We start from the raw sequence: 27044 nt of genomic DNA, 5'->3' as shown, positions 1-27044 counted from the left end.
AGCAAGAGAAAAAATGAATACCTATTGGCCCTTTCCAATGAAATGCCAAAATCCACAAAGAGAAATGACCAAAGCGCATTTTTTTTCCCTTTTCCCACTGCGAGTGAGAAAGAAGAGATATGATAATTCATGTCACTGCCAAAGAGTTTGTTTTGTAAAAATGAATGAAGAACTACAGCTTGTTACACCATTCGCAGCAAGATAGTCCAGAGTCTCAGAAAAAGAACGGCATTTAACTGGGTTTCTTTTAGGACGAGGGGGAGAGTAAAACTCCCAACATGAAGAGCTATAAAACACCATGTAAGCAGGCAAGGCACATGTACTGTTTAAGAAAATTGGCACCTAAATAACAAATTTGAAAAGCAGATCAACCTGCTGATGTGTTTTACTTTGTATAAGTTCGATTTATTGACTTATCCCAAATTTTGCACTTTTTAAAAACTATAACATGCTTCCAACCTCTTACTTACTTTTTAAACCACGATGATCCTTTAAGTACATTAATATTTTAATAGTTGTTTTCTGTACTTGTTTTTCATCATCTTCTAATAATAAACATTTTAACCAAAGACAGCACAAGAACATGGAGTAATTACACGGGGGTCAGGGACTGTCTTATTCACCACGGTATCACTAAAACCTAGAAGAACGCCTGGCACATAGTAGGTCCTCACTAAATATTTGCTGACTGCCTATTTGCTGGAAGCCAACTTAGCAACGCCGTTACTTATTTGCCTAGCCTAACAGGTTTACTGACAAAATTTCATGACCAATTTTCCCACAAATTTCAAAAACCACCTTAACGAAGAAACACAATCACGATTATACCATTTCTGCTATTACCACTCAGTCCACCACAGCTAACACTTTTAAACTAACGCTGAATATAAAGAAGATTTCTAGCCCATGGGATTAATTTCTGCAAAGCTACTCAGGGGGAGGAAGCGAACTACTGTTTTCCTTTTCATGGGAGAGCTGCATGGGTTCCTCTCCACAAAGATAGAAAGGCATAAGTATTTAGTCCTTAATGACGGGGAGAAGCAACAGTTTTCTGGCAGTAGTACAAAGCCAGGAAATTTAGCAGTTTCCAGAGAGTTGCATATGCTTTTCAGTGAAAAGGTTTGTGATAGCACTTCCTAATGAAATGCCAAAATCCACACCGAGAATGACGGAGTAGCAGTTTTTGCCGTTTTCCCACTGAGAGTGAGATAGAAGATACATGATGTTTCATGTCACCGCCAAAACAGTTTGTTTTGTAACAATATATGGAGAGAGACAGCTTATTACACCACCTGTACTACACGATTTGTTAGCATTTTAATAGGTAATTAATCTTGATTTGATAGGATTTAAGATTTTTATTTTTTGGCACATATGCTCAAGCTATTATGTTATAAATCTCAAACATTTCAGCAAATGTCATCCTGATTGTTCCCTACTGCATAGAACACTACCAGTGAAATATTCAAGGTCAAGAACTTGGATTCTTTACCCACCGTATTCAGGAAAACCAATTTATTGTTCTGTCTCAGTAAACAGGGGTGATTTCTTTGGGGCCTATATCATATTGGCAGTCAATCTAGAAAACTTATAATTACTTTTAGGCAATAGAGGTTTGGTAAGTACATTAATCTGTCTCTGTGAATTTAAACACATACCCTATGGCTATTATTATGCTACAATTCGGAGTTCAACATTTTATATTACTTTTTAAGAATTAAGTGTGTGCTTAATGTGTTTGAATGGTGCACAAGATCTCCTAACATAAATTAAGAGTATGTTTTTGCAATGGGGTAAAATCTTAGGAAAGTTTTGAGGTGTTTTTAAAGCAACCTTGCTATTGAATGGTACTGGTTCGACAAGTTAATTTTCTCACCAATTTACTGGAATAGACATATTTAATTACGTTTGGCATGGAACTAAATTACTACAAATCGTTATTTAAACTGAACAAAATGTAAGCACTTTCCATAAAAATATAGGTGAATCTGCCTACTCCCTAATATTTATTTGTAACCCCCAAAACAATACTTGGGGCACTTTCACAGTTATTCCTGGACATGTGCAAAGCGGTGACAATTTTGAGTCACCTGACATGCATATTCCCAGCTGAGGTGGAACTAGACGGTATTCCGCCTTCTTGTTTCAGGTCTCATACTGTGTACAAAGGTCTGTTTCCTGGTCTAGTTAGTGCCATATTTTTCACATTTTTGTGTTTTTGGTGATTTTATTTGTTTAAAATGGCCCACAAATATTGGCCGTGATGTGCCGTATAGGAAAAATGCATGTATTAGGTAAGCGTTGTTTGGGTTGTTGACCGTGAGTTCAATGTTAATGAATCAACAAAATTTATTAAATAATGTGTCTTTAAACAGAATCATATTTAAAGCAAGGCTACAAATTGATGAGTTGTGAAAGAGTTGGGACCAAAGGCTTGTGGGAACCTACTCCTGTATTTTCCCTAGGAGCAGTGGTTCAGTATTCGCCAATTCAGTGACTTCATAGAACGTAAGTATGGCAAATAATGAGAATCAACTCTATTTTTTTAATACAAAATTTTCACCATTCTGAGAAAAAGATTTTGCTTTTGAAGGGTAAGGGTAAGTGTTCTACATTATAAAAAGTATTAATGGAAGCAATTTTCACAGACATTAAAATTGGCTAAAATTTTTTAAATTGACAATACCAAGTGTTGACAGGAATGAGGTGCAACTGAAATGCTCATAAGAACATGTGATTAGTAGGAATGCAAATTGTACAGACACTTTGGAAAATAGTTTGTCACTTTCTTAGAAAACTAAACAGATGCTTACCATATAAACCAGCAATCCTATTCCTAGGTATTTACCCAAGAGAAATAAAAACATTTGTTCACACAAAAACCTAAACATAAATGTTTGCTGCAGCTTTATTCAATATTGTGAAAAGCTGGAAACTTCAACTGGTGAATGAATAAACACATTGTTGTACAGAAGTACGATGGAATATTCTCAGCAATAAAAAGGAACAGAATACTGATACACACAACAATATGAATGAACCTCAAATGCATTTCTTGTTAGTGAAAGTAGCCAGATACAAAAACTACGTACTTCATGATTTCATTTTATTCCATTTTGGAAAAGGCAACTGTAGAGACAGAAAAAAATCAGTGATATCCAGCGGCTGGGGATGGAAAGAGGAGGTAAGTACGAGGGGCGTGAGAGAATTTTTTGGGGTGATGATTGTCTACATTTATTAAAACTCAGAACTGTTCATAAAAAAGGACAAAATGTACTATATGTAAATTATAACTTAGTGAACCTAATACACACATAAAAAGGTAACAAAGAACAATATGCTTTAATGACAGACTTTCCTTCAAATTCTCCTCTGATTTTTACTGATGTTCACAGGCATACTTTTATTTAGCTAATCACATAAATTGATGATTTATTTTGCTTTTCAAAAACTGAATTCATTTTGCCACTCCAGCAAAGACCAGCATGATGATTTGGCAAGGTAAGACCCATTAATCAGCTTCAAATCAGCATCTTTTTTGCGCTCGTGCATCAGCGCTTCTCATGAACTGGTTTTATTTCTTGGTGGTCTTCTCACTACTTTGTGTACATGTCTGTTCTTAACTACCAATGGAAGAAGTCCAACTGACATCCTGAAACAAGGCCTCTGTTGTGGCCTTCCTCCGTAAACGGTGCTACCTTCTCCCATCTTCCAACAACAGAACAAACATTTGCGGAGCACACACTATGTAGCAGGCCCCATGCTCAGCGGGAATACCAAAACAGATCAGACAGCCTGCCTTATATTACTTCTTCACTCTTAAGAGACGGTGTCTACACGAACTTTTTCCCTCAAACCTTCTGGCATGAGTTGTATTTTAAAATTCTCTCTTTTGTTTATACTGTCTCTCCCTTTCAGCATTTATCTTCTGAATTACTCACTTTTCCTAAATCTAATCCTTACCGTAATCCATTGACTTCCTACAGTTTTACTCCAAGAATAGTTGTGCTGATTCTGCTTAAATCCATCTCCTTGTGGAGAAAAAAACAGGGTCACACAAAAATCTCATCTTTTCATCTCACACTCTGTTACTAGGTGTGCTATCTATGGAGACAGACAGTCCCAGGTTGAGAACTTACACAAGGCACTATTGCAATGTTTTATGTAATCTTCCAAAGTAAGCACTAGTTCCCTTTGGATACAATGGTTTTCATAATTTTTCTAAATAAAATGGTGCCTCTGACATAGATATGGCCCCAGCTAGAGTTCATGGTTTCTAACGAACTTAAAATATTATATACTTTGTGTCAGGTAAAAGTAACTAGAATTCCTATTCCAAGAGTTATAATTTAGCTCCCACAATATATATGTCCAATTATTTGTATAATTTATAAATAAATCCATCTCTAAGTTTTTCCTTTCAAAGAAAAACAACTATTTAAGGAAGAATGAAAAAATACCCAAGGTGTTATTTTTCCCCCTAAATCATAAAAAACAAATGTGCAACTTAAATATATACATATATACCCTCAAACACACATACCATATACACACATATGTGCACAGTCCCAGAATTCTTAGAAAACTGAAGAAAGTTTTACTGCTTAGAAAACTTAAGTTTGACAGTTTGCTTCTTTTTTCTTATATGGTTTAATTCAAGCTATACCTGCTGTATGCTTTTCTCTTAATCCAATTATCTTGATGATTTACGGTTAAAATGTAGAAGAACTTACTGTAATCTTTCTTAATATAAGGTGCATGAATTGTTCTATTGGGATCAAATAATAATGAGTAACTATAAGCTAGGTCCCAACAGCAATTTCATCATTATGACTGGGCTAGTATGTGACTCAAATTCTAGTTACCCAGCAGTAACTATAATGTAATCTGGTATCTTCTTTGATGTTTTACTCTAAGTATCTTAATTTATTTTCACCCTAGACATTCCCAGTACCTGAGAGCTTCTTGGTGGAGCCTTTTTTTGGCCTATAAATACCTGAAACGATTAGCTCTGTTTTTCCTTATTTCAAACACAAGAGTGCTTGTGGAGAAGAAAACTGATGCTGGAGAGAGGTGGGATAAGAAGGAAAGAAAATTCTTTTCAATCTTTAATGGAATTTGGCTACCAAATACAGAAGAAGAAAAAAGTCTTTGCTCAACTAGAAGTTACATATAAATGCGTTCCTATTTCTAAACACTAGTTCTTAGTCACTGAATTATAATGCTTCGTAGAAGAGGGAATTAGTCCTTTAAAACGCTGTAGATCTGAAAGGTTAAGATAGGAAGTAGAAAGTGCCCGACTTTGGGGACTGATGCTGAGCCTGATAAAGTGCAAGCGAAGAAATAAGCCCACGGGCAGATGGCTTTCCCATATGACAGTGACTTCTGGCTCTCAGGATGACAGCAGCAAAACAACTAGGGGCTCTTGCATATATGGGAGCGCCTGAAAGATGGGCATTGCAAGGTCAAGTTACACAAAAAGCGTTCTCAATGAATGAACTTCCACACCCCTTCAGCTGTCGGTGCCTTCAAGGGTAAAATCTATTTGGAACTCTCAGGTAGCCAAGTGTCTCAGCAGGATGGGCTGGACCTCAGACTTCTTTTACACCCTTCTCATTTCTACAGCTCAACTTGGCTAGAAATTGGTATGGGGATCCAAAAGGTTAATTTCCTAGACCCTGAGAGTCACTGGTACTGGTTCATAGCGTAGGTCCGTCCAAGCTATTGTAAAACTCTAGGAAAACCAAGAAGGATAACTATAAATCAGCTTAGTTGCCATGGCTATAGTCAAAACATGTTTATCCCACGGAGAAAATACTATTGTTATTAACACTATGCTCCAATGGCCGACGGTGAAGGATATACCTGTTCAGATCTGAATTAGACAGGAAGACAGGAACTGTATGGAGCCTCTAAACAGCACTTTATAACTCCAATTCCTCATCTCTCTTGTAAAATACTGTAGTTCTCTGTTCACAATGCTACCTTGGCCACGAGAGTGTAAACTCCTTGGAGAGGGGAAGAAGGCTAGGAGGACATATTCTAATTTCCCGTTGTACTTAGCACAGTACAACCAGTGGATGCTGAATAACTGTTTGGTGAATTAAGAAATAAAATGTGCCACGAGTCATTCGCTCTCCTGGGAGGACTTACTGTTAAGACACTCTGAACCCCACGTCCCTGACTAGGAGGGTGACAGAGAAGTATGGGTTGTCACTGAAGGAGAGGGAATGGTAGGCTGTGGGATGTGACTCTGTCTCACGTGGCTTTCAGTGACAAAAACACCGATGTCAATGATGCCAAGCAGGAGTTTGAATAAAATTATTTCATAAAATTAAAGTGGAAAAGGCTAAAATTTCTAAATATGTTTTCCTCGTGATTTCAAATATACATAATTAAATAATAAATTGAATAACATTAGACCAGTGATTATTTCAACTGTAAAGTATACATATTCCAAGTTGGGCAAGGAATTTGGTGGGGGGGGGGTTCTCTTTGGAAAAATAAGGAATTATATTCTCTTTGGAAAAATAAGGAATTATATTCAGGAATGAATTTTCACAAGAGTACATAAATAACAGTGAAGTCTTTGGGGGATCCAGGAAAGGCAGAGCAAGGAAAATATTCTGGCGTGTTGGTGTAAGAAAAAGCACAAATGAAAATATTATAATGTGGTAATTAAAACAGCAGTTGAGTAAAAAAAAAAAGTAAGATTTTGACTATGGTGTCAGGAAGGGAAGGATAGGGAAAGAGGAACTCAAAATACAGATAAGAATACAGAAATTCTAGCAATACAGTTGTGCTTTGCAGATGGCACGTTACATTATTCACAGAGTGGGCTAACTATACACACACAACCTTCCATCCAGACTCTCTCAAATTTATTTATGAAACTTTATAACTTACTACTGTAAGGGGATGTCTGCAACCAATAAGTCTCATTAAGGTTCTGACCATTTCTCATCTGAAAAACTATACTGAGGAACTCCTCTGTGGTATACCACAGCCCCTCCCCTATCTGGGATTTAGGGGTACAGTTTACTCTCCCCAGCACACCCTCTCCACTACCCCTAATACTACAGCTGCGGTTCACAGCAGCCAGGTCCTGGGAGGGACCACCATGACCAAGGGCGTTAGGTATATTAAATATGCAACCAGTAAAGGTGGCTCCCACTAGATGGGCAGCAGCTGGATGCCATGATAAGAGAAGTCCTGCTTTCCCTGGACATGATCTTCATTTACTTTAGAAACCGGGATTGCTGGCGAAGAGGAGGAGGAGAAGGCAGTAAGACTGAGCAAGTATACTTAGGGCATGAAGCAAATGCAGTCAGTAGCTGTGGGTGTCAGCATGGTCTTTGGAGAAGAAATTACAAAACCTAATCTGAAACCCAGACGTGGTAGAGAAAAGGCTTAGAAACCAATGGAAATAGCATTTGATCTTTGGCCTCTCGGATCTGAAACTGGACTGAGCTTCCAGCTGAGTTCACCGAGGCCACTGAACAGCTGTCCGATGAGAACCGCTTTCATAGTTGTCAGCAACATTTGCTTGGAGCCAGTACTGGGGCTGTTCCCACTCTGCAGAGATGGAAAAAGTCTATGTTTCCCTTCATTCCTACCTCTGCTTGAGCTATCCTAAATTAGGAAATCATCTGGATTTGTAAAAATAATCACTTCTTGGCATGTTCACAGAGTCTGCTGAAACGTTGTTTGGGAAAGGAGAATTTGAATGCCTGGAGGTCACAATAGGAAATGAATCTGGCAATTTGAAAGTGCACCTGCTGTAGTCCAGGCCATCTCAGTATTCAAATAATTTATCCATCCTTCCAAACATCTTTTGTGTCTTTTATTAAAAAAAAAAAAAGCAACCAAAAAACTCAAGTTCTAAGTTATTACACTTAGTATGAATCAGAGAACAGCCCTGCTTCTTTAGATGTGGATTCTGGGGTTTTCCTCCAACATTTTTCACAATTCAATAAATACTCATTTGGAGTCTACCTTATATTCATACTCTGCTAGGACACCTTAGGCTGCAAGCAGCAGAAAATCAGTCTCAAACTGGAGTAAACAACAGAGAAACTTGTCTCCTGTGCTGAGAAATTCAGGGGGAGCTCCGGGGTCAGCTGATTCGGAAGTTCAGCAAAATTTTAAGTACCCAGGTCCCTTTCATCTCTGCATCAGTTTTCTATTGATGCTGTTAACAAATTACCAGACTTAGTGGCTTAAAACAACACAAACATTGTCTTGCACTTTTGGAGGTCAGAAGGACTCACTGGGTTAAAATCTGTGTGTCAGCAGGGCTGGTTCCTCTCTGGAGGCCCCAGGGAAGAAGCTGGTACCCGGCCTTTGCCGGGTTCTGGAGGCTGCCTGCATTCCTTGGCCCGTGGCCTCCAGCTTTAGTCAGCAATGGCTGGTTGAGTCTTTTTCACACTGCATCCCTCTGACTCTGGCTCTCCTGCCTCCCTCTCCCACTTTTAAGGACCCTTATGATCACACTGGACCCATTTGGAAAATCACAAATAATCTCCTCATGTCAAAGCCCACACCCTTGATCACATCTGCAAAGTCCCTTTTACAGTGTAAAGTAACAGTCACAGGCTCCAGGGCTAGGATAGGGAATCTTTGGGGCTTTTATTCGGCTACCACGATCTCTGCCCCTCCAGACTCAGTGGGGGCTTTGCCCTCAGGCTGCTTTCTCTCACAGTCATTAAATGGCAATTAGAGTCCTTCCGAAGGTCATCCAGACACATCTTTCAGAGGAAGAAAACAAAGAACCATCCCTTTCTTAGAAGGAAGAGAAAGCCTTTGCCAGACGCCCTAGAACAGATTCTCCTTTGTGTTTAATTGGCTGGGATTGGTCACCTGCCCATTATCAATCCAGTTTTGACAAGAATACAGGTTCACTGTGACTAGCATAAACTAATAATTTAGTATGACTGTCAGAGAGTTGGCCATCATATTCACTATAAAGTAGCAAATGCCTAGAAGGGGAGATAATTACTATTTATAAAATACCTATAACTAAAGGTCCAGGACTGTGTTACATGTTTTACATGTCACCCTGTTTAATCTCACATCAACCCTGTGAGATAACCAACTTTACCAAGAAAACCAAGGCTCAGTTTGAATTTTACTCTTTATTCTAGTTATAGATACTTCTGTATATGCTCTTTTATAGATGGACATAGAGATAAACAGGATAGAAAGAGAGATATGCTGGTTATTAGGACAAGAGTTGAGTTGAAATCCACTCTTTTCTACCAAAAAAACAACTTCTGATACTATGAGAGTGTTGTCAAAAGTCATCATGATGGAGCAGCCTACCCTCTGGCTTGTTAGAAAACAGCCTGGATGCCCTGACTTTGAGTGTGTTGTCACGCTCTTGCTCCTGAAAGGCTGTCAGAAATCCAGACTCCCCACGCAGTACGAGCACACCTTAGAAGCTGCTTAGACGACCGCGCCCCAGATGAAGACAGCGCACATGATAAATGATGTGGAAGCTATCAGCCAGGGTCCAATCAGGAGACAGAAATCGAACCAGTTATTTTAACAGAGAGACTTTAATATAGAGAATTGTGAACAAGATACAACGTTATTCGCTAAGTAACTGAAAGCATGAGACCACAACTCTCAGCTATCATGGAAGCAGTCCAGGTAGCAAAAAGGAAGAAGTTAAATTTATTAAAATTTAGAGCTCTATGGAAATGATAGTCCAACTTCTGAGGAGGAGGTAGTACCTGTGAGCGGGTGCCAGTTTCTGGGGGTCACCTGAAGAGGCTGGTTCTACCAGTGCTGAAGAACTACAAATGGAATGGGGCCGCAGCTTCAGGAAGGGAACACTGCTGCCACCGCCGCTGGTGTGACACAAGCAGGCAGCGAGCTGACTGGAAAGGCATACAGCCCTCTGTCCTCCATCCTCCTAGCACTCCCCAGGGGCAGAGCCTAACAGGAAACCAGCTGGCAAGGCACAAATGTGGCATTTGGAGCATCAGCTCCAGCATCAGGAAGGAGAGCGCGTAGGGGTGAGTCTGGAGTTGAGAGACAACGGCTTAATAAAAAGGACAATGAGCAACTGTCTTCCAAGGCCAGTGGCAAAGCCTTGTCACCTGGTGGTTGAGTCCTGCCTTGTCACCTGGTGGTTGAGTCCTACATCTTTGGAAATAGTCAAGGAGCTGCATGGGCTTCCGGGCAGAAACAGCGGTAAAAAAAAAAAAAAAAAAAAAAAAAAAAGCTTTCACATTTTGGAACTGCTTATTTAGCTTTCTGGACTGCACTGTTTCCTCCATCTAGAAAAATATCACAACATTCACTACCTCTCACTCCCATTCCTTTTTGGGAAGCAGGGGGTGGATAAGAATACAGTCATATTCCTATTACAAGTATATTTTAAAAAGAGTGACTAAATTTACATGTTATTTTTATAAATTAATATGCATGATGGTGAAGAACATACTTTGTCATCAGACAGATCTGGGTTCAAACCCTAGTTTTGACACTTACCGTGTTTCCCCGAAAATAAGACCGGGTCTTACACTAGTAGCTGTCTGACATTAGATAACTTACTTACCTCAGCCGCACTTACCCCAGCTGTTATGTGGGGATAGTAACAGTATTTACCGCATAAGGTTGTTGTGAAGATTAAATTAATAAATTATCCCCATACAACTTATTAAGTTGGCTGTCAACTGGGTTTTTTTCCTCAGGTGAGTCTACAGCCTAGGAAAGAAAAATGTTGCCCACCTCTGATTTTGAGAAAACTGCTTTGTAGCCTCTCCACAGCATTCCTATCTCTAGGACAGCTCTGATCTTAATGTATTATAACTATTTTTTAAATAATTATCTTTCCAACTAAAATGAGAGTTCCTTAAAAGCATAATTGTGTATTTTTCACCACGTACAGAGCTCCTGAAAAATGTTATCTTCCCTGACAGATCCAAAAATGGACCAATGTAAAATGTGAGCTGCTCCACAGAACACCACATGGGGAGGGGACAGAGCAATGCAGGTCAGTGTGGAGAGGGTTGATTTTCAGCGGCAGCAGGATGGTGAGGGGTCATGTATCAGAATCACCTGGAACTTTTTCCAGAGACACACACCCTCCACCTACCACCACGCGAGATTCTGGCACATCCCCCCTAGGAAATTACTAACACAGGGTTCCTCAGACACAGAAGCCAATATGAAGTAAAGAAGAGATAGTCTTGCCGTCCTGGTAAGAGCGTATTTGCAATAAGCCCAAAGGACAGCCAGACATTCAGATGCAAGGAGAGAGCGTGACTTTGTAGAGCCAGTACCTGTGGAAGGTGGATGACGGCATCTGGAGGAACGCCACCACGGTGGCTGGTCCTACCAGAGGAGGGTGCAAGTCTCTTAGTCACACAGACAGTGAGCCCAGAGCATCAGGCCTTCACATGAAGAAACTTGAAGTCGACAGAGAGCAGCAGATTTAATGAAGACAACTAACCTAGTAGCTTAATCAGTTTTAAGCAAACCAAAGCAGACATCATTTGTGACTTAACTGAAAACAAAACCTCCCTTAACCCCGAGTTCTTTTCCCCTTTCAAGGATTTGTATCAGAAAAAAATACTGTGAAGCAATAAAACATATGCTGAAACCCTAAATAACAATCATCTGGGAGTAATATTCCCTTTAATAAAGTGAGTCTGTACAGAGGGGACTGTTTGGGGCACCTTCTTGATCCCTCTACCCTGGGGTACTATTAGCTGAGGGAGAGTCAGGGAACCAGCTAGGGAAACATATCAGCTGAGGAGCCAGCCATACTTCCTGGGCACCGGAAGATGGAGACCCGATATCTAGGGCACAGCCCTATAAAGTCCAAGGGAGAAACATCCATTCAACCTGGGCCCTAAAGGTAGTGAAGCAAGATCTCCCTGGTCTTCTATGAAGAGAGGAAGAGTCTCACTGAAGAGTCATGCCTGAGAGAGCTCTGCCACTTTATTGAAGCTGCTTAGAGGACCGTTCTATTCTCTCAGTGTCAGTTGTCTCATCTGTAAGATGGGAACAACACTGCCATTCACAGGGTTGCTGTGACAATTAAATACAATTCCTTATGCAAGCCAGAAAGAACAGTTCTGGGCACAGAACAGGCACCCAACACACAGTAATAATTTTATATTGTTTTCTCTACTATAGAATTACTGATTTAAAAAAACACACACAAAAAAAAAAACTATTACTGGGTTTATTTCATTAAGAAACTTTTTTCACTATTTTCTTTCCTCCAAATCAAAATAATGTTAACTCTAATTTAAAATCAAATATTTTATTTATCACAGGACTGACATATCCTGCTTTAAGACAGTTCCCATGCATGCTCTATACCTTTCTTAAATCTGATTCTTTTTTTTTTATTAAAGATTTTATTGGGGAAGGGGAACAGGACTTTATTGGGGAACAGTGTGTACTTCCAGGCTTTTTTTTCCAAGTCAAGTTTTTGTCCTTTCAGTCTTAGTTGTGGAGGGTGCAACTCAGCTCCAGGTCCAGTTGCCGTTTTCTAGTTGCAGGGGGCACAGCCCACCATCCCTTGCGGGAGTCGAACTGGCAACCTTTTGGTTGAGAGGACGCACTCCAACCAACTGAGCCATCCAGGTGCTCAGCGGCAGCTCAGCTTAAGGTGCCGTGTTCAATCTTAGTTGCACCATCCCTTGCGGGACTCGAGGAATTGAACTGGCAACCTTGTGGTTGAGAGCCCACTGGCCCATGTGGGAATCGAACCGGCAGCCTTCGGAGTTAGGAGCATGGAGCTCTAACCGCCTGAGCCACCAGGCCGGCCCTTAAATCTGATTCTTAAAAATCAGTAGCTGCAAGAGGCAATTATCAAAAAGAATAGTTGCTTTAGAAGAAGAGGTATTCCTATAAATAGAAAGGTATGCTGAGGGATTTAAATTATGATCTGCAATTAAGATCTTTCCATTATGACATGCAATTATTTTAGGAATACAGCTACGACACAGGCAAATGTTTATACCTATATTATAAGTCTACTGCTAGGTAAAATCCTTAAGTCAATGTCAAACTTAGCTACATGCCTTACACAGAGTAGGCTGAGTAAGTGACTGCTCAACAACTTTTCCTTTAGAACTTACAAAACAGCACAAGGAAAGAAAGGTATTTAAATGTGAAATCAAAGTACGATTCTGGTCTCCCGCTACTTACTAAGTACAATACTGAGATTCCTGGAGGGCTCTAAGTGCTGAAATATCTCAAGTGTGTGTCTTAAGTGAAGAGTGTCAGAAGTGGGCATAAAACAAATGTTCCAGATAAGTGCGGCAGCCAGACAGAGGGACCAGCTAGGGAACGTAAGTGCCCTCTGATGCCAATCTCAGCCTCTTAAATACACACTTTTGGTCATGCTTTTGAACTTGTTAGGTTTTAATATATTCTCAACCACGAAGCTAGTCAAGAATTATTCTTCTCCCCTAAGTCATGCAATTTTCTCTCCTTTCTCACCAAAATACTTCCTCGGTAATAGGCAGAAGATTATTACTTCAGGTTTTTGGGGGCTTTTTTTTTAACCGGAGAAATGTCAGGCATGTTATTTTCAGAGTGATTTAAACAGCTCTAGTGTTATAACTAAACAGAAAGAACAAAGATGCTAAAAAATTAATCATCCTGCCCAGTTGTCCACCGGGAGTAGCTGAAAATGGCAACAGACTGCTGTCTTCTGGCTGCGCGTCTACATTACTGCCTGTGCAGCTCACAAACACTCCCTTTCCTGAACATATGGAGCAATCTCAGGAAAGAATTTGCCTCAGTGAACCCTGACCAGCCAATCAAAACCAGAAGGTTCCAAGTTCAGTGACTAAGATCAGAAATGAATTGTGCGTGGTGAAAAGGAAATTTTGTGCAGTGGAGAAATTTATACCCTGAGATCAGCCATATCACAGGTGTGCGGGATCACCTGGAGAAACTGAACTTTCAAAAAGGCGAGTTCAAACATTTCTTCAAGCAGCATGCCTGTCATCACAGAGCATGACGAACTGAACAGCGCGCTACGGTATCTGAGCGCTGTAACAACAAGAGCTGCCCTGCACGGAGGGCTGCCAGGGCTTCGCTCCGGGCGGTCACTGGGCTAAGTACTGCCTACGCATGACCCTATTCAGTGTAATCCTCACAGCCCATAGGGTAGGCGTTACCATCCCTGGTCTATGGGGAACGGAGCTTGGAAAGATTAAGTAAATTGCTCTTGGTCACACAGCTAGAGTAACGGGGTGGAGGGGAGCTGTATTTCCGATTCCAAAGCTTTTTTGTTCTTAACCACCATATTATTCGATCTTCTTTCCCCCTTTCTTATGCCCTGAAGTTCATAGAAAAGGGTTAAAAAATAAATAAAACTGGGAAAATTAGACGGAAGGACTATTAAAACAGGAATAGGTACAGGTTGAACAGGATAGGATGGTCTTGGAAAACATGGGGGGACACATATTTCCCGAGGGGACTAAATTCATTAATCACCTTGGAAGACAAATTAAGTACTACTTACAAGATGAAAAGACATTTTGGCTGCTGAGAGGGACTAATACTTTGACATTTCAACACAGAGTGTGCAAATAAGCACTGGAGAGACATATGCCAGCTCTTCTACAAAAACAGTCAAGACTCAAAAAGGGTGTTATAGATTCCTAGCCAGTTTCATCCTAAAAGATATAATGATAATAAATCCCCACACTCGTTTCCAACAACAAAGTCACATAGACCTGTGACCAGTATGCCCTCCTCCCAACTCCCTTGGCCTGACAGGTTTAACAGGGCCAGTGCTGTGGCGCAGTGGTCCACGAGAACCAGCGGAATCTCCATTCAAAAACCTTCACTAATCACCTTTGAAGCACAAGGCATTGTGGTGACACTCACATTGAACAGCTGCTGAGTGCTTGTTATAAAGGGATCTGACAACTAAGTTCGCAAACTTGTTGCAATGATGTCGCTAACGTTTTTTGATTATCAGAGGGATTATTCATTATGAATTTGTACCAATTAGACAAACGGTTAACCAAGTTTACTATTTGGAAGTGCTGAAAACGCTGCGTGAAAAAGACGACCTGAACTTTTTGCGAACAATTCATGGCTCTTGCATCACGACAATGCACCAGCTCACATAGCACTCACTGTCTGTGAGGGAGTTTTTAGCCAGTAAACAAGTAACTGTATTGGAACACCCTCCCTACTCACCTGATCTGGCCCCCAGTGACTTCTTTCTTTACCCGAAGATAAAGGAAATATTGAAAGGAAGACATTTTGATGACATTCAGGACATCAAGGGTAATATGACGACAGCTCTGATGGCCATTCCAGAAAAAGAGTTCCAAAATTGCTTTGAAGGGTGGACTAGGCACTGGCGTCAGTGCATACCTTCCCAAGGGGAGTACTTCAAAGGTGACCATAGTGATATTCAGCAACGAGGTATGTAGCATTTTTCTAGGATGAGTTCGCAAACTTAACTGTCTGACCTCGGATGCGAGGCAGTGTCCCCTTTCTATGTTTTATTTCATTTAATCCTCACAAAAACCCTGTGAGGTGAGTGCCATTATTTTCCGACTTAAAAATGAGATAACTGAGGCATAGAGAAGAGTTAAGCAATTTGCCTGAGTCTCATGCTGAATCAGTAAGGCTGTGTTGCAGGCTCTATGGGATGAAACACAGCGGCTACTGTCAAGATTTTACAGTAACGTAAAGACGTAGAGGTTCTCCTACCTCCAGGTTTAAGGATCGGAGTAAATACCCAACCACTCCGTCCCTCCCTGACACCACCACAACTGGATAAAATCAGCAAGGAAGACCTTTCCCTGCTCCTCGAGGAGTGTGAAGTGCACTCAGTTAACCATGGAAAGAGCAGAGCTTCCTGGAGAAGGGCTCACTTTGGAAAAGGAAAAGGGGGAAGAAAAGGAAAACAGCACGGAGGCGTGGAGGTGTCCCGCACCGCGACTTCCACATGCTCCTGCTCCCCTGAAATGTCGGATTCCCTCCCCCACCCCTAGAAACCGGTCAAGCTCAGAATGAGTACTATTCTAAACTCAGAGGCACGAATCCTACATGACTCAGGAGTGAATCCAGAAACAGAAGTGAGGGTCGCTTCTGTATCAAGAGCCTCAAATGATTCTACCTAAATGATCCCAAGGGGGACAGACACACCCTGGGGTCTCCTTAAGCTCCCTTAGTTGTGGGTATACAACACTTACCACTGAAATAAACTCAAAGGCTCGTTATAAACATACTCTGACTAACTGTTCATTCTTTAATATACAATTTTTTAAAGCTGTGTTTATGGATTTCACACTAACCAAATTGACGGACAGAACACTTTTACCTTTAATGTCAATCCAGTTCCTAAAGTAGATTGGTTTAAGACAGTTAAAACGAGTGTATTAATAATAAAAATAAAATAAAAGGTCTTTATCACTACATTCAAAATGTTTTCTCGAAGACTACTCTCTGCTGGCAGGACTGTCCAGATGGAAAGAGAACATCGTGTCCCTACCCAAAATAAACTGTCAAGACCACATCACCTTCCTGCTCCAGCTCTGTTAAGGATTCTGAATCAACTGAAACTACTGCTCAGCAACTTCAGCGCCTTTCCGACGCTGTCTTTCTCGGCCGAAGCACTTGGTTCTAATCAGACCACTTCCTTCCTGCTGCTTTGGTTTTTATTACCAAAGTTCTTCAATCCTTTTCACCACCCCATATGCTAAACTTCCACTTTTAAAAGCACATTCTCCGAGACTCCTAAAAAGAAGCCAAGCTCAGCTAAAGGTTTTCAGTTATGGAACTGGCCTGCAAATATTCCAGATGAAACTTGGGAAGAGCTAAACTTTGTCTTCAGTGGCTTTTACCTTTTCGCTACAGTTTTCTATAGTTACAGTTTTCTAAAGTTTGTCTTCAGTGGCTTTTCCCTTTTTCCTTTTGCTTCTGAAGAGCACACTCCTACTTTCCTCAGGAATCAAGCATTCTCATTCTTTCACAGAGCCTCCAGTCATAGGGAATGTAATAACACGATAAAGAAACTACAGTTGGTGTAGGCCTCTGCGCAGAAAAGAATGAACACAGCAGGCCTAACTGCTGTTCTCAGAAAGGCCTACTTACAAACTTGGCCGTTGGCTGGCCGTTGTGAACTTGGATTTGGGGAAGGTTCCCACCATTAACTGATAAGAGTATGAAAAACTGTTCCTAAACTGTATAAAAATACGGTTTATGCTGAACACCTGCTTTCCTTTGGGAATTTGGGAACGTGCCAGGCAAAGGGTGCCTTCCTGACCAATACCCTCAAGAAATCCGGGGCCCTGAGTCTCTAATGAGCTTCCCTGGTTGGCAACATTTCACAGGTGCTGTCACAACTTGTTGTTGGGGGATTAAGTGCATCCTGTGTGACTCCACTGGAAGCTTGCACCTGGCTCCACCCCATGCACCTTTTCTCTGCTGATTTTGCTTTGCATTCTTTCACTGTAGTAAATCATAACCATGAGTATAACCAGAGTTGATTCTCGTTATTCGCAGTAGTTACATTCTATAAAGTCACCATGAACACTGAATTAGCAAATACTGAACCACTGTTCCTAAAGGAAATACCGGGGGTGCCAAAAAAATGTATACATTTTAAGAGATGTTATCTATATATTACTTTTCGAAGTTGAATTGAATTACAGTACCAACGTGTAGCATGACATTCACTCAAAAGACGGTGTTAATCAAATGAATGCTAGCATCATTCATTGTATGACAATTTTAATAGTTCTTTTCCTTTCTTAAAATGTGTATACATTTTTTTGGCACCCTCTGTATGTATGTACTGATGTGTGTATATACATTACGTATATCCCACATAGACTATATCTTAAATCCTAAAACAACTCAACGTGCTGGATTCTATTTTCTTTATTTCCAAAAGAGAAAACAAAGTTCAGAAGTGTTAAATGATTTGCCTGAGGCCGCCCCACTAACAGGAGCCAGAGTTGGGATTCAAACCCCAGTGAGCCGGCCCCAGAGCAGAGGTCTCCATCCTTCGGTCGTCTCCGTATCAGAGCAAAAATAAAAACACAGAGCCTCGCCTTGTTTGACCTTGGCTGGGAATGTGCAAAATGGATCACTCAAATTTTTCACCTCTACACATTTCCATGAATAATTGCAAAAGCACTGCAAGTATTGATTTGGGGATTATAAATAAAATTTAGTGAGACGACAAGTATATGCTGAGTTCTATGAATCCTTCTAGCAAATCACCAAACCTGGGGGTGGACTTGGGGACCCCAACATAGTCTCCAAGAAGAGCTCCAGGTTTCCCCTTCCTGCAAAGGCACCAAGGAGGAGGAACAATATTATCATTGGGCCAAAGCAGTGGGAGGTTGAGCTTCCAGTGTGATCTGCTTCTTGCAGCTGTGATCGCTTTGGCTTTTCCTTTGAGATTCTCTTTGGTCTCTCATTTTGGCTTGCTTTTTTGTCGTCCATTCTCCAGTTCAGCTGCTACAGTTGGCCTGCTAGCCTCCCTCTTGGAAGTCAAACAGGAACTGTGGTGAAGCCCAGGGGAAAGGAAGCCCGATGAGTCACCCAGGCCAGCTGTCCTGGGGTCTGCCGATAAATGCCCTTTTCCTTGACAACTATTTCCACAACTTTTCCTTTGGAAAATCCTTGCCTCTCTCTCATTGGATGGCCTCTCAGACTGGCAAGGGTGAAGACCAAGATAGGGGCCTAAAAGAAAGGGTTATAAAGGAGGCACTAGACCAGAAGGGCAAAATAAGTCCTTGTGACCCAAAGGGGGCCCAACTCAGTTCATCATCAGAGTTAAAGCTAGCAGCAAAGCCAGATGATAAACACTGTGCATGTGTCCGAACATCGTTTTTGCAGAGTCAGCAAATTCAAAGAGCCTGGGTTGGGTTCCTCATGTGCCCAAAGGTTTAATCAATCGTGCCTATGTAATGAAGCCTCAAAAACACTCCTGAACAATGAGGTTTGGGGCGTTTCTAGGTTGGTAAACACACTGAGGTGCTGGGAGGGTGACAGGCCTGGGGAGGGCATGGAAGCTCCACGGGCACCCCCACCCCAAGACCTTGCCCTCGGTACCTCGTCCATTTGGCTTTTCTGAGTTGTATCCTTTATCACAAAACTGTAATCATAGGATAGCATTTTCCTGAGTTCTCAGTCATTCTAGCAAATTACTAAATCCTGAAGGGGGACCATGGGAACCCTGTATTTGTAGACAGTGGGGCAGACGTGCTCAGGGATAGCCAGGACTTGCAGCTGGCATCTGAAGAGTCGGCAGTCTTTTGGGACTGAGCCCTTAAACCTGTGGAATCTGACATTAACTCCAGGTAAATAGTGACAAAATCGAATTAAATGACTGGACACCCAGCTGGTATCAGACAATTGTTGGAACAACACAATTGCTCTTGCTAGCTCAGTCTCTCTCTCGCTCGCGCGCTCTCTCTCTCTCTCTCTCCCCCCACCCAGTAGCCTCCTTACCATAAAGTAGCCCCTTCCTAGAGATGAAATGAATGTTCTGATAAAGAACTGACTTTACATTCACCAAGTACTTAATACCGTTAAGTACACGGAAAATAATCACCTTCCGTATCTCCAATTGTCTTATTCTTAGGCAAATTCATCTATGAACACATGAGATGATAACTTGGAGCTATCACTCAAATCACAGAAGCCCTAGAAAACAAGACTATATTAAAAACTTGTTTCACTGAAGCTTCCAGAACACTAGCTGTCTCAGTAAACAATTTCTATAGATACCGTGACCACGTAACAAATATAAAAGAGAGACTTTGAGCTCAAGACAGTAAACATACCCAACTGCCCCCTTCTTCCCCAAGACACAATGAAATGCCAGTCAAGTTATTTTTGAAAGAATAAATCCAAGGTGGCACTGAAAACATCAAGGAGTGCTATCAGTGAATAAGTCAATTTCAAGACTTTATTTAGTTGGGACTGTATTAACAAATAAACCAAAACTGGAAAGAAAAAGAAAAAAACAACTTGAAATACATGCTCAGAGCTACAGACACGGGCTCTTTCTTCCTGACAGAACCCTGGAGAGGCTCCAAGATTGGAGTCAATTGCTATTGGGAGCCCAAAAAATGGCCTACAAAGAAGTGGCTGTCAGGCAGGAATCAGGGCGTGTGAGTAGAGAGTTGTCTACAGAACACTTGAGTCCGTTGGCCCTTCCCCTGTCCTGTGTAGACTGTAGGCTGCGGCACTGGCTCCCAGCTGAAGCCACCAAAACAGCTCTCTAGAGAGGCAGGTTTGCCGGGTGAGTGCCCATGGTGTTGGTGTCCAGGCTAGAGAATGAGTCAGAGAAGAACCTCTAGGACAGACTACAGAGGAGAAAAGAAATACAATATGTAAAAGATGTCACCCCAAGGTTAAGATTCCCCTTACCTTTGAAATTTGGGGGCAAGGGTTACAGCCAAGGGTCCTGAATCTGCTTGTGTTCTCTTCTACAAAACCACATACCTTAAAGGGAAATCTGCCAACTGATCTCCCCTGTCCATTCATACTGAGTATATAACCAGTCCCCTTATTCGAGAAAGAAGGTTTTTGGGTAAATAAACCTACCTACATACAAAGAAAGCCTCCCTCAGCTGCCTATACTCATCTACGTGGTCCTTAATTCATAAACATGAAGTCAATGAAGAATTAGCACATATGTGAGAAAAAGCCCATAGCACGTATATTAGTTTGCTAGGGCTGCCATAGCAATGTACCAAGACAGGGTGGCTTAAACAGCAGACATTTATTTTCTCACAATTCTAGAGGCTAGACGTATGAGATCAAGATGTCAGCTTGAGGTTTCTTCTGAGGCCCCCGTCTTTAGCTTGCAGACAAACATCTTCTCCCTGTGTCTTCCCATGGTGCTGGGTCTATATATGTCTGTATCCTAATTTCCTCCTTTTAAGGACATCAATCATATTGGATTAGGACCCACCCTAATGACCTCATGTTAACTTAATTACCTCTTTAAAGACACTATTTCCAAATATAGCCACATTCTGAAGTTTTACAAGTTAGGACTTCAACATATAAATTTTGAGGAGACATAATTCAGCCCATAAAAGCATGACACAGAAAGACTGAGATGAACAAACCAAAACTTTGTCAAGAGGAAACAGAAATAATGCAGGGAGCAGAAGGAAATTTCTAAAGTTTTAACTAGTACCATTCAAAGGTTTAAAAGATTTTATAACCTTAAAAACATACTTTTGTGGAAAAAAGCAATTGTGAGCATTAAAGTTTATTGGTGTTTAAAAGTATAGTTCTCAAAATTGAAAAAAAACTCAATTAGAAATGCTGAGTAGAACGAATACAACATTATAACGGAAATCAGTAAAATATGTTGGTAAATCCAAATAAAATACTGACTAAAGAAAAAGGGAGGCTTCAGTTTAAAACAACATGAAAGATGAGTGTGAAGGAAAGTTTAAGAATTGTAAACTTGATTTATTCAAGTTTGATATTTATTTGCTTTAGACTCTGTTAGAAAAATGTAAACTTAGGTATGCATGCTAAAAATATAAGGGTGGCTGTGGCCCAAGGTGGGTGGCCTGCGCATCTCACTCATGGATGGGGATGGGGGAAATTGGTTTTTTTCCCATAAAATTGCTATTTCCCAGTTTCTGGCTTTCTATGGACAGCCCACGTTCAGCCCCTCACAATGCATATGGACCACAACCTCAATCCCTGTCTCTGCGTGGGTATCAGAACATTAGGCTCTGAGGTACATGTCTGGTTCAGTGTTTTCTGACGGCCATGAGGCTTCTGTTCCACTCTCTGCTACAGGTTCATGCTTTCATCTGACACACGGAGAATCCCATTTCTGGCTTCCAAACTCAGCAAAGAATTGGAAACCAATTTTTAAAACATTTCATTTAACATTTCTATGTATTTGAAAAAGGGAATGGGGGGACTACCCCTTCAGCTCAGTCTACCATTTTGACCAAAAGTCTGTACTGTGAATAAATAGAGTTAATAATAATAATAATAAAAATACTTTTAGAGTGCTAAGAGCTTCACACATATCAACTTGTTTCATCTTCATAACAACACTATAAAATAGGCACTAAAATCCCTGTTACAGATAAGAAAGTTGGGAGAAAGACTAAGAAACTTGCTCAAGGCCACGAAGCTAGTACGTATCAGAGGCAGTCTGGCCCTGAACTGGTAAACACTGCCCTTGCAACATTCATTTGTGCCATCCAACCAATATGTTGGGGCCCCCTGTCCCCTCAACAGGATATATTGGTATGATTATACCTCCTAGTGGTTGGGTGGGGGCACCTGATGACCTCTGACCAATAAGTTGTGAATGAAATGGACACATCATTTCTGGGCCAGAGCATATCATTCCAGGAAGAAGACCTTCTAGAGCTTTCTTACTCACTGGCACAGTGACCAGCAATGTTTGAATTGGTGGCTATTCTATCAGCCAGGGATCTTAAGGAATTATACCTTCCATTGACCCAATCTGAGTTGGTTTTCTATTGTTGCTGTAACAAATCACCACAAACTCAGTGGCTTAGAACAACACAAATGTATTATTTTACAGTTCTAGAGTCAGAAGTCTGACGAGTCTTACTGGGCTAGAAGCACACGTTGGCAGGGCTGACTTCCTTTCTAGAGGCGCTAGGGGAGAAATGAATTTCCTTGCCTTTTCCAGCTTCTAGAGGCCACCTGCATTCCATAGCTTGTGGCCACCTCCTCCATCTTCAAAGCCAGCAACAATAGATTGAGTCCTTCTCATATTGCTCTGACCTCTAACTTCTGCCTCCCTCTTCCACTTTTAAGGACCTCTGTGATTACATTGGGCCCACCCCGGATAATCCAGAATGATTTTCGTATTTAAGGCCAGCTGATTTAGCAACCTTAATTCCATCTGCAACCTGACGCCCCTGGGCCATGTAATCTAACATATTCATAGGTTCTAGTATGTACCGTGTTTCCCCGAAAATAAGCCCCAGTTAAAATCGTCAGCCAGACGGACGCATTTAGTATATTATGACGATGTTCCAGAAGAAGATGACATGGCTGTATTTGAATAAATGTAGATTATTGTACATGAAAAAATAAGACAGCCCCTGAAAATATGCCCTAATGCATCTTTTGGAGCAAAAATTAATATAAGGCCTGACCTTATTTTCAGGAAATACAGTATAAGACCCGGTCTTATTTTCGGGTAGGCATCTTGGGGCAGAGGAGGCACTTTTCCAATCAAATTAGAATCTCTAAGGGTGAGGCCCCAGCTTCAGTATTGTTTAAAGCTCCCAGGTGATTTCCATGTGCTGTTAAGTAGTTGAGAACCAGTGCCCTTGTTGAATGTGCTCAGAGAATATATTTAGTATTCTACTTTCATATTGCTTCTCATATGCTCACATTACGGATATAAATCCCACACGTGCACAGGCGAACATTCACATAGTTATATGTGCATATACACATCTGCCATGCTAGTCACCGTCAGAGACTCTGCGAATCACACACTTGAACCCCATCCTTTTCATTTTCCCCTCCACACCTCCCCAGTCCTCATCTTCATTCTAGACCCGGATACACACATGTGTACATAGACAATCACGAGGTATTTTTCCACCGGTTGCCAAAATAAGCTGGGTTTTCTCTGTGGTGGCCTCCCAGAGAGACTGCAGTCATGCTGGCGGTTTTCTGATGTGCACATTTGCTCCTCAGAAATAGGGCAGAGTCAGCCATTTTCTTTCATAGGAACTGAGAGATTCTCTGAGGATAAAAATTATATGCCTTCTAGGACTATAATCAGCCTTTATTCCTTCTGTCCAAGTCAAAAAGGCCATTATATCTATAGGTGTTGAGGACAGGGTTGCAGCCCATCTGGATTTTTGCTGTGACCCGAGCGCATAATGAAGAGCCTGAGACACTGGAGAAGGACACCACTTTTGCTGTAAATATCTCTATTGGATTTACCAACCTACTGAATTATTCTCTTGGTTTCCATTAAATGAGACAAACGATAGGCTCGGATAAAGTCCAGCCAGGCCATTTTGGAATCAAGTATCAAAACCTTACTAACAAACTACATTGTACTTAGAACCACAAAGCTGAAGGGTCGAATTATCATCAATTTAGGAATTCAGTTTCCAATCTTCTCATAGAGAGTTAAAAAGGGCCTGACCAACACCCGTAATTATCCTGTTCATATGCCAGTGACCAAGCCTAATGAGGGGAAGGATTAGCAGCAAGTGACAATGCCAGTAAATGGAGGCCTCACTGTGTGCTGGGTGTGGGGGCTGGGAGCTGGCAAAGGTGCGGGTTGGCAGGACAGAGGAGTAAAGAGCTGAACCAAGATCACCTCATGGCACCACAGAGTTTAGTGCCCTTTCGTCCAAGGATGGCTGGGTACACAAGGGCTCCCGTCAAGATGACACAGACGCTGTTCCAGAACTAAGAGCTGTGGTACTGGTTTACTGAAAAATTCCTTCAAGTTCATGCTCAAGAGGACAGGGCCTTTTGAAAAGAACATGAAACAAGAAAATGAACAGGCCTGACTTAACCAAAATAGATGGTTCTGAGACCTAATTTTGGCATTGGCCCAGCCTTCAGGTCAGCACCAAGAAGAACCACAGAGATGGTTCTGATGGATAAAATAGCTGTTTCACAAATCTCTGCTAGTGTGTGCCAGTGCTCATCATTCTTTTTGATGTTCAAATGATATCCTAAATTTGGCCAATCCCTGTGATATCTCTGTCAATCTTTGAGCCTTTCCTTGCTTTCTGAAAGAAATCAAGGTGACAAGGAAGACTAAGTGTCCCAACAGCATCAAGCCTGGCATTGGGGAGATTATGGAAAATGTAGTTTAGAGACTCCGCCCTCCTCATCATTCCTGTAATGGCTGCTTCCTGGAAGGTGCTCTCCCGTTGGAACCTCTTAGCTTCAGCATTCGGAGCTCCAGGAAGGGAATATTTCAAGTCAGACAGAATTATATACATATTATTTCTTTGAAACCTTCAGCACTCATGATCCAGCCATCTCAAGGTCCCAACATTGTGACCTCAATTTTCAACACAACTGTTCTTAGCCCTCATTGCCACTGTTTTTGGTGCTGCCTGTTGTTGAAGCAATAGAAGCTGGAAATGCAATCGCTCTCTTGTTAGGTGTGGTTCGCAGCATTACAGGCATTTGCGCTTGTCTGGGGGTATATGCACGAAAGAGAAATGGACAGATATGACTTTGAGGGGCCTCTTGAATCAAACCTTGCCCTGAAAACATTTGTGCCATTTAGGTTAAAAACTGAGATTTGGTGTCTGAAAGGTCCAAAAAAACAGTAAACAGGGTAACAGTAAACAGGGTAATTTTTACATTCTTAGTTGTTTCCCTATAAATGGGAATAAATTGATATATATATATATATGTTAAATGGAATAAAAATGCTTTCTTCACAGCAAATAATGCACTGACAAATGCAGTCTATAATTTGTATTTGCTAGTTAGAAAGAGGGTCAAAGAAGTAAGATTGCTGAAATTTACATAAGTAATATTTCATGGTCTCAGAATTCTCAAAGCAAATGACACTGGAAGAAGGAAATTCTTGCCCAGGAGCCTAGGAAGTCGCCACTGTTCAGTTGTAATCACTGCCTCCTGTGTCAGTGAGGAGTCTTTTCTCCATATTTTTATTAGATTTTGGTTTTGGTATCTCCCAAGTTGATACTGTACTTAGATATCAAATACAGTCAGTCATAACTTAAAACTTTTATTTCTTTGGGGGAAAAAAAACTCTAGATAAATGTATTCAATGTATCTAACGTTGAAAAGGAGAAAAGATTTAATATAAAAAAAATACTTTATATTGACATTAAAATGGAGAAGAGATTTAATGTTTTTTAAAAAGCCTTTATATTAACTAATGCCCCCATGGTTAGCAATACTATATTAAATATAAACCCATATGTTGTAAAAAAAAAAACACAAAAAAAACTGGCATTGAAGAGAGCAGTGTGTCCTTTGAAAGAGCAAGAAAATAACCACTTTGCTCCTTGAACACACAAACTGAGCAAAGATTTCATATACACATCAGTGAACTACCATTGCAAAGTTCTGCTAGAGCCCTTCAGCTGAATTTTCACATTTAAAGTTTAGGAAAGTAATGTGGTAGGCTGAATAACATACACCCATATCCTGATCCCTGGAATCTGTGAATGTTCCCTTATATGGCAAAAGGGACTTCGCAGGTGTGTTGATAAATTAAGGATAAAAAAGGGGAAGGGATTAAAATGTACAAACTGCCAGCTATAAAAACAGTCACAAGAATGTGAAGTACAGCATAGGGAATACAGTCAATAATACTGTAATAACTGTATATGGTGTCAGATGGGTACTAGACTTACCAGGGTGATCACTTTGGAAGTTATATAAATATCTAATCACTCTGTTGTACACCTGAAACTAATAGAACGGTGTCTGTCAACTGTAATGGAAAAAATTTTAAATCGTAAATTAACTAGTAAGGATATGAGATGGAGAGATTATCCAAGAATATGTGGTTGGGGCCTAAATGTAATCAAAAGTGTGCTTATAAAAGTGAGGCAGAGAGAGATTTGACCCAGAAGAAGGCAGCATGATGACTAGTGCTGGCTTCAAAGATGGAGAAAGGGGCCATGAGCCAAGGGATTCAAGGAATTCAGCTCTAGAAGCTAGACAAGGCCAAAAAATGAGTTCTCCCCTAGAGCCTCTGGAGGGACACACTGGGTTCAGTCCAGTGACACTGATTTCAGACTTCTGATCTTCAGAACTGCAAGGGAATAAATGTGTGTTATTTTAAGCCACTAAGTCTGATAATTTGTTAGAATAGCAACAGGAAACTAACTCAGGTTTGACCTGGGCTTTGGGAGGTTTAAAAGCTCCTCAGGTGTTTCTAATATGCAGCAAAGTATGATAACCCTTGAACTAGAGAAAAGACAAGATAAGGACATGTTAGTGGGATTGCTTATGTGGGAAAAATATATGGTGATTTCATGTGGGAAGTCAGCATGTCACCTCATTAAAGTGTGTACCACTGACCCTTAGGTCACTGT

At 41.0% G+C, this 27044-nt stretch overlaps 1 protein-coding gene and 1 pseudogene across 3 annotated transcripts in view; one reads left to right on the top strand and one right to left on the bottom strand.

Annotated features, from left to right (window-relative positions):
* The window catches only part of STX8 (syntaxin 8), a 235765-nt gene that overhangs the window by 146690 nt on the left and 62031 nt on the right, over positions 1-27044 (bottom strand). Inside the window, exon 7 of one of the 3 annotated variants that reach the window (XM_019755238.3) lies at positions 19899-20324. The exons of the other annotated variants lie outside the window; for them this stretch is intronic. Coding sequence (XP_019610797.2) covers positions 20146-20324 — 179 coding nt within the window. The 3' untranslated portion in view covers positions 19899-20145. Of the gene's footprint in view, positions 1-19898; positions 20325-27044 lie in introns of those variants that run through there. 3 annotated transcript variants of the gene reach the window in all.
* On the top strand, positions 25039-25332 carry LOC148756465 (small integral membrane protein 30-like; annotated as a pseudogene).

The sequence above is a fragment of the Rhinolophus sinicus genome, chromosome 12 (assembly GCF_057876585.1).
Source record: "Rhinolophus sinicus isolate RSI-liver-muscle chromosome 12, RSI-T2T, whole genome shotgun sequence".
Taxonomy (NCBI): domain Eukaryota; kingdom Metazoa; phylum Chordata; class Mammalia; order Chiroptera; family Rhinolophidae; genus Rhinolophus; species Rhinolophus sinicus.
Note: the sequence above shows the minus strand (reverse complement) of the source record. Positions and strands in the feature narration are given on the sequence as shown.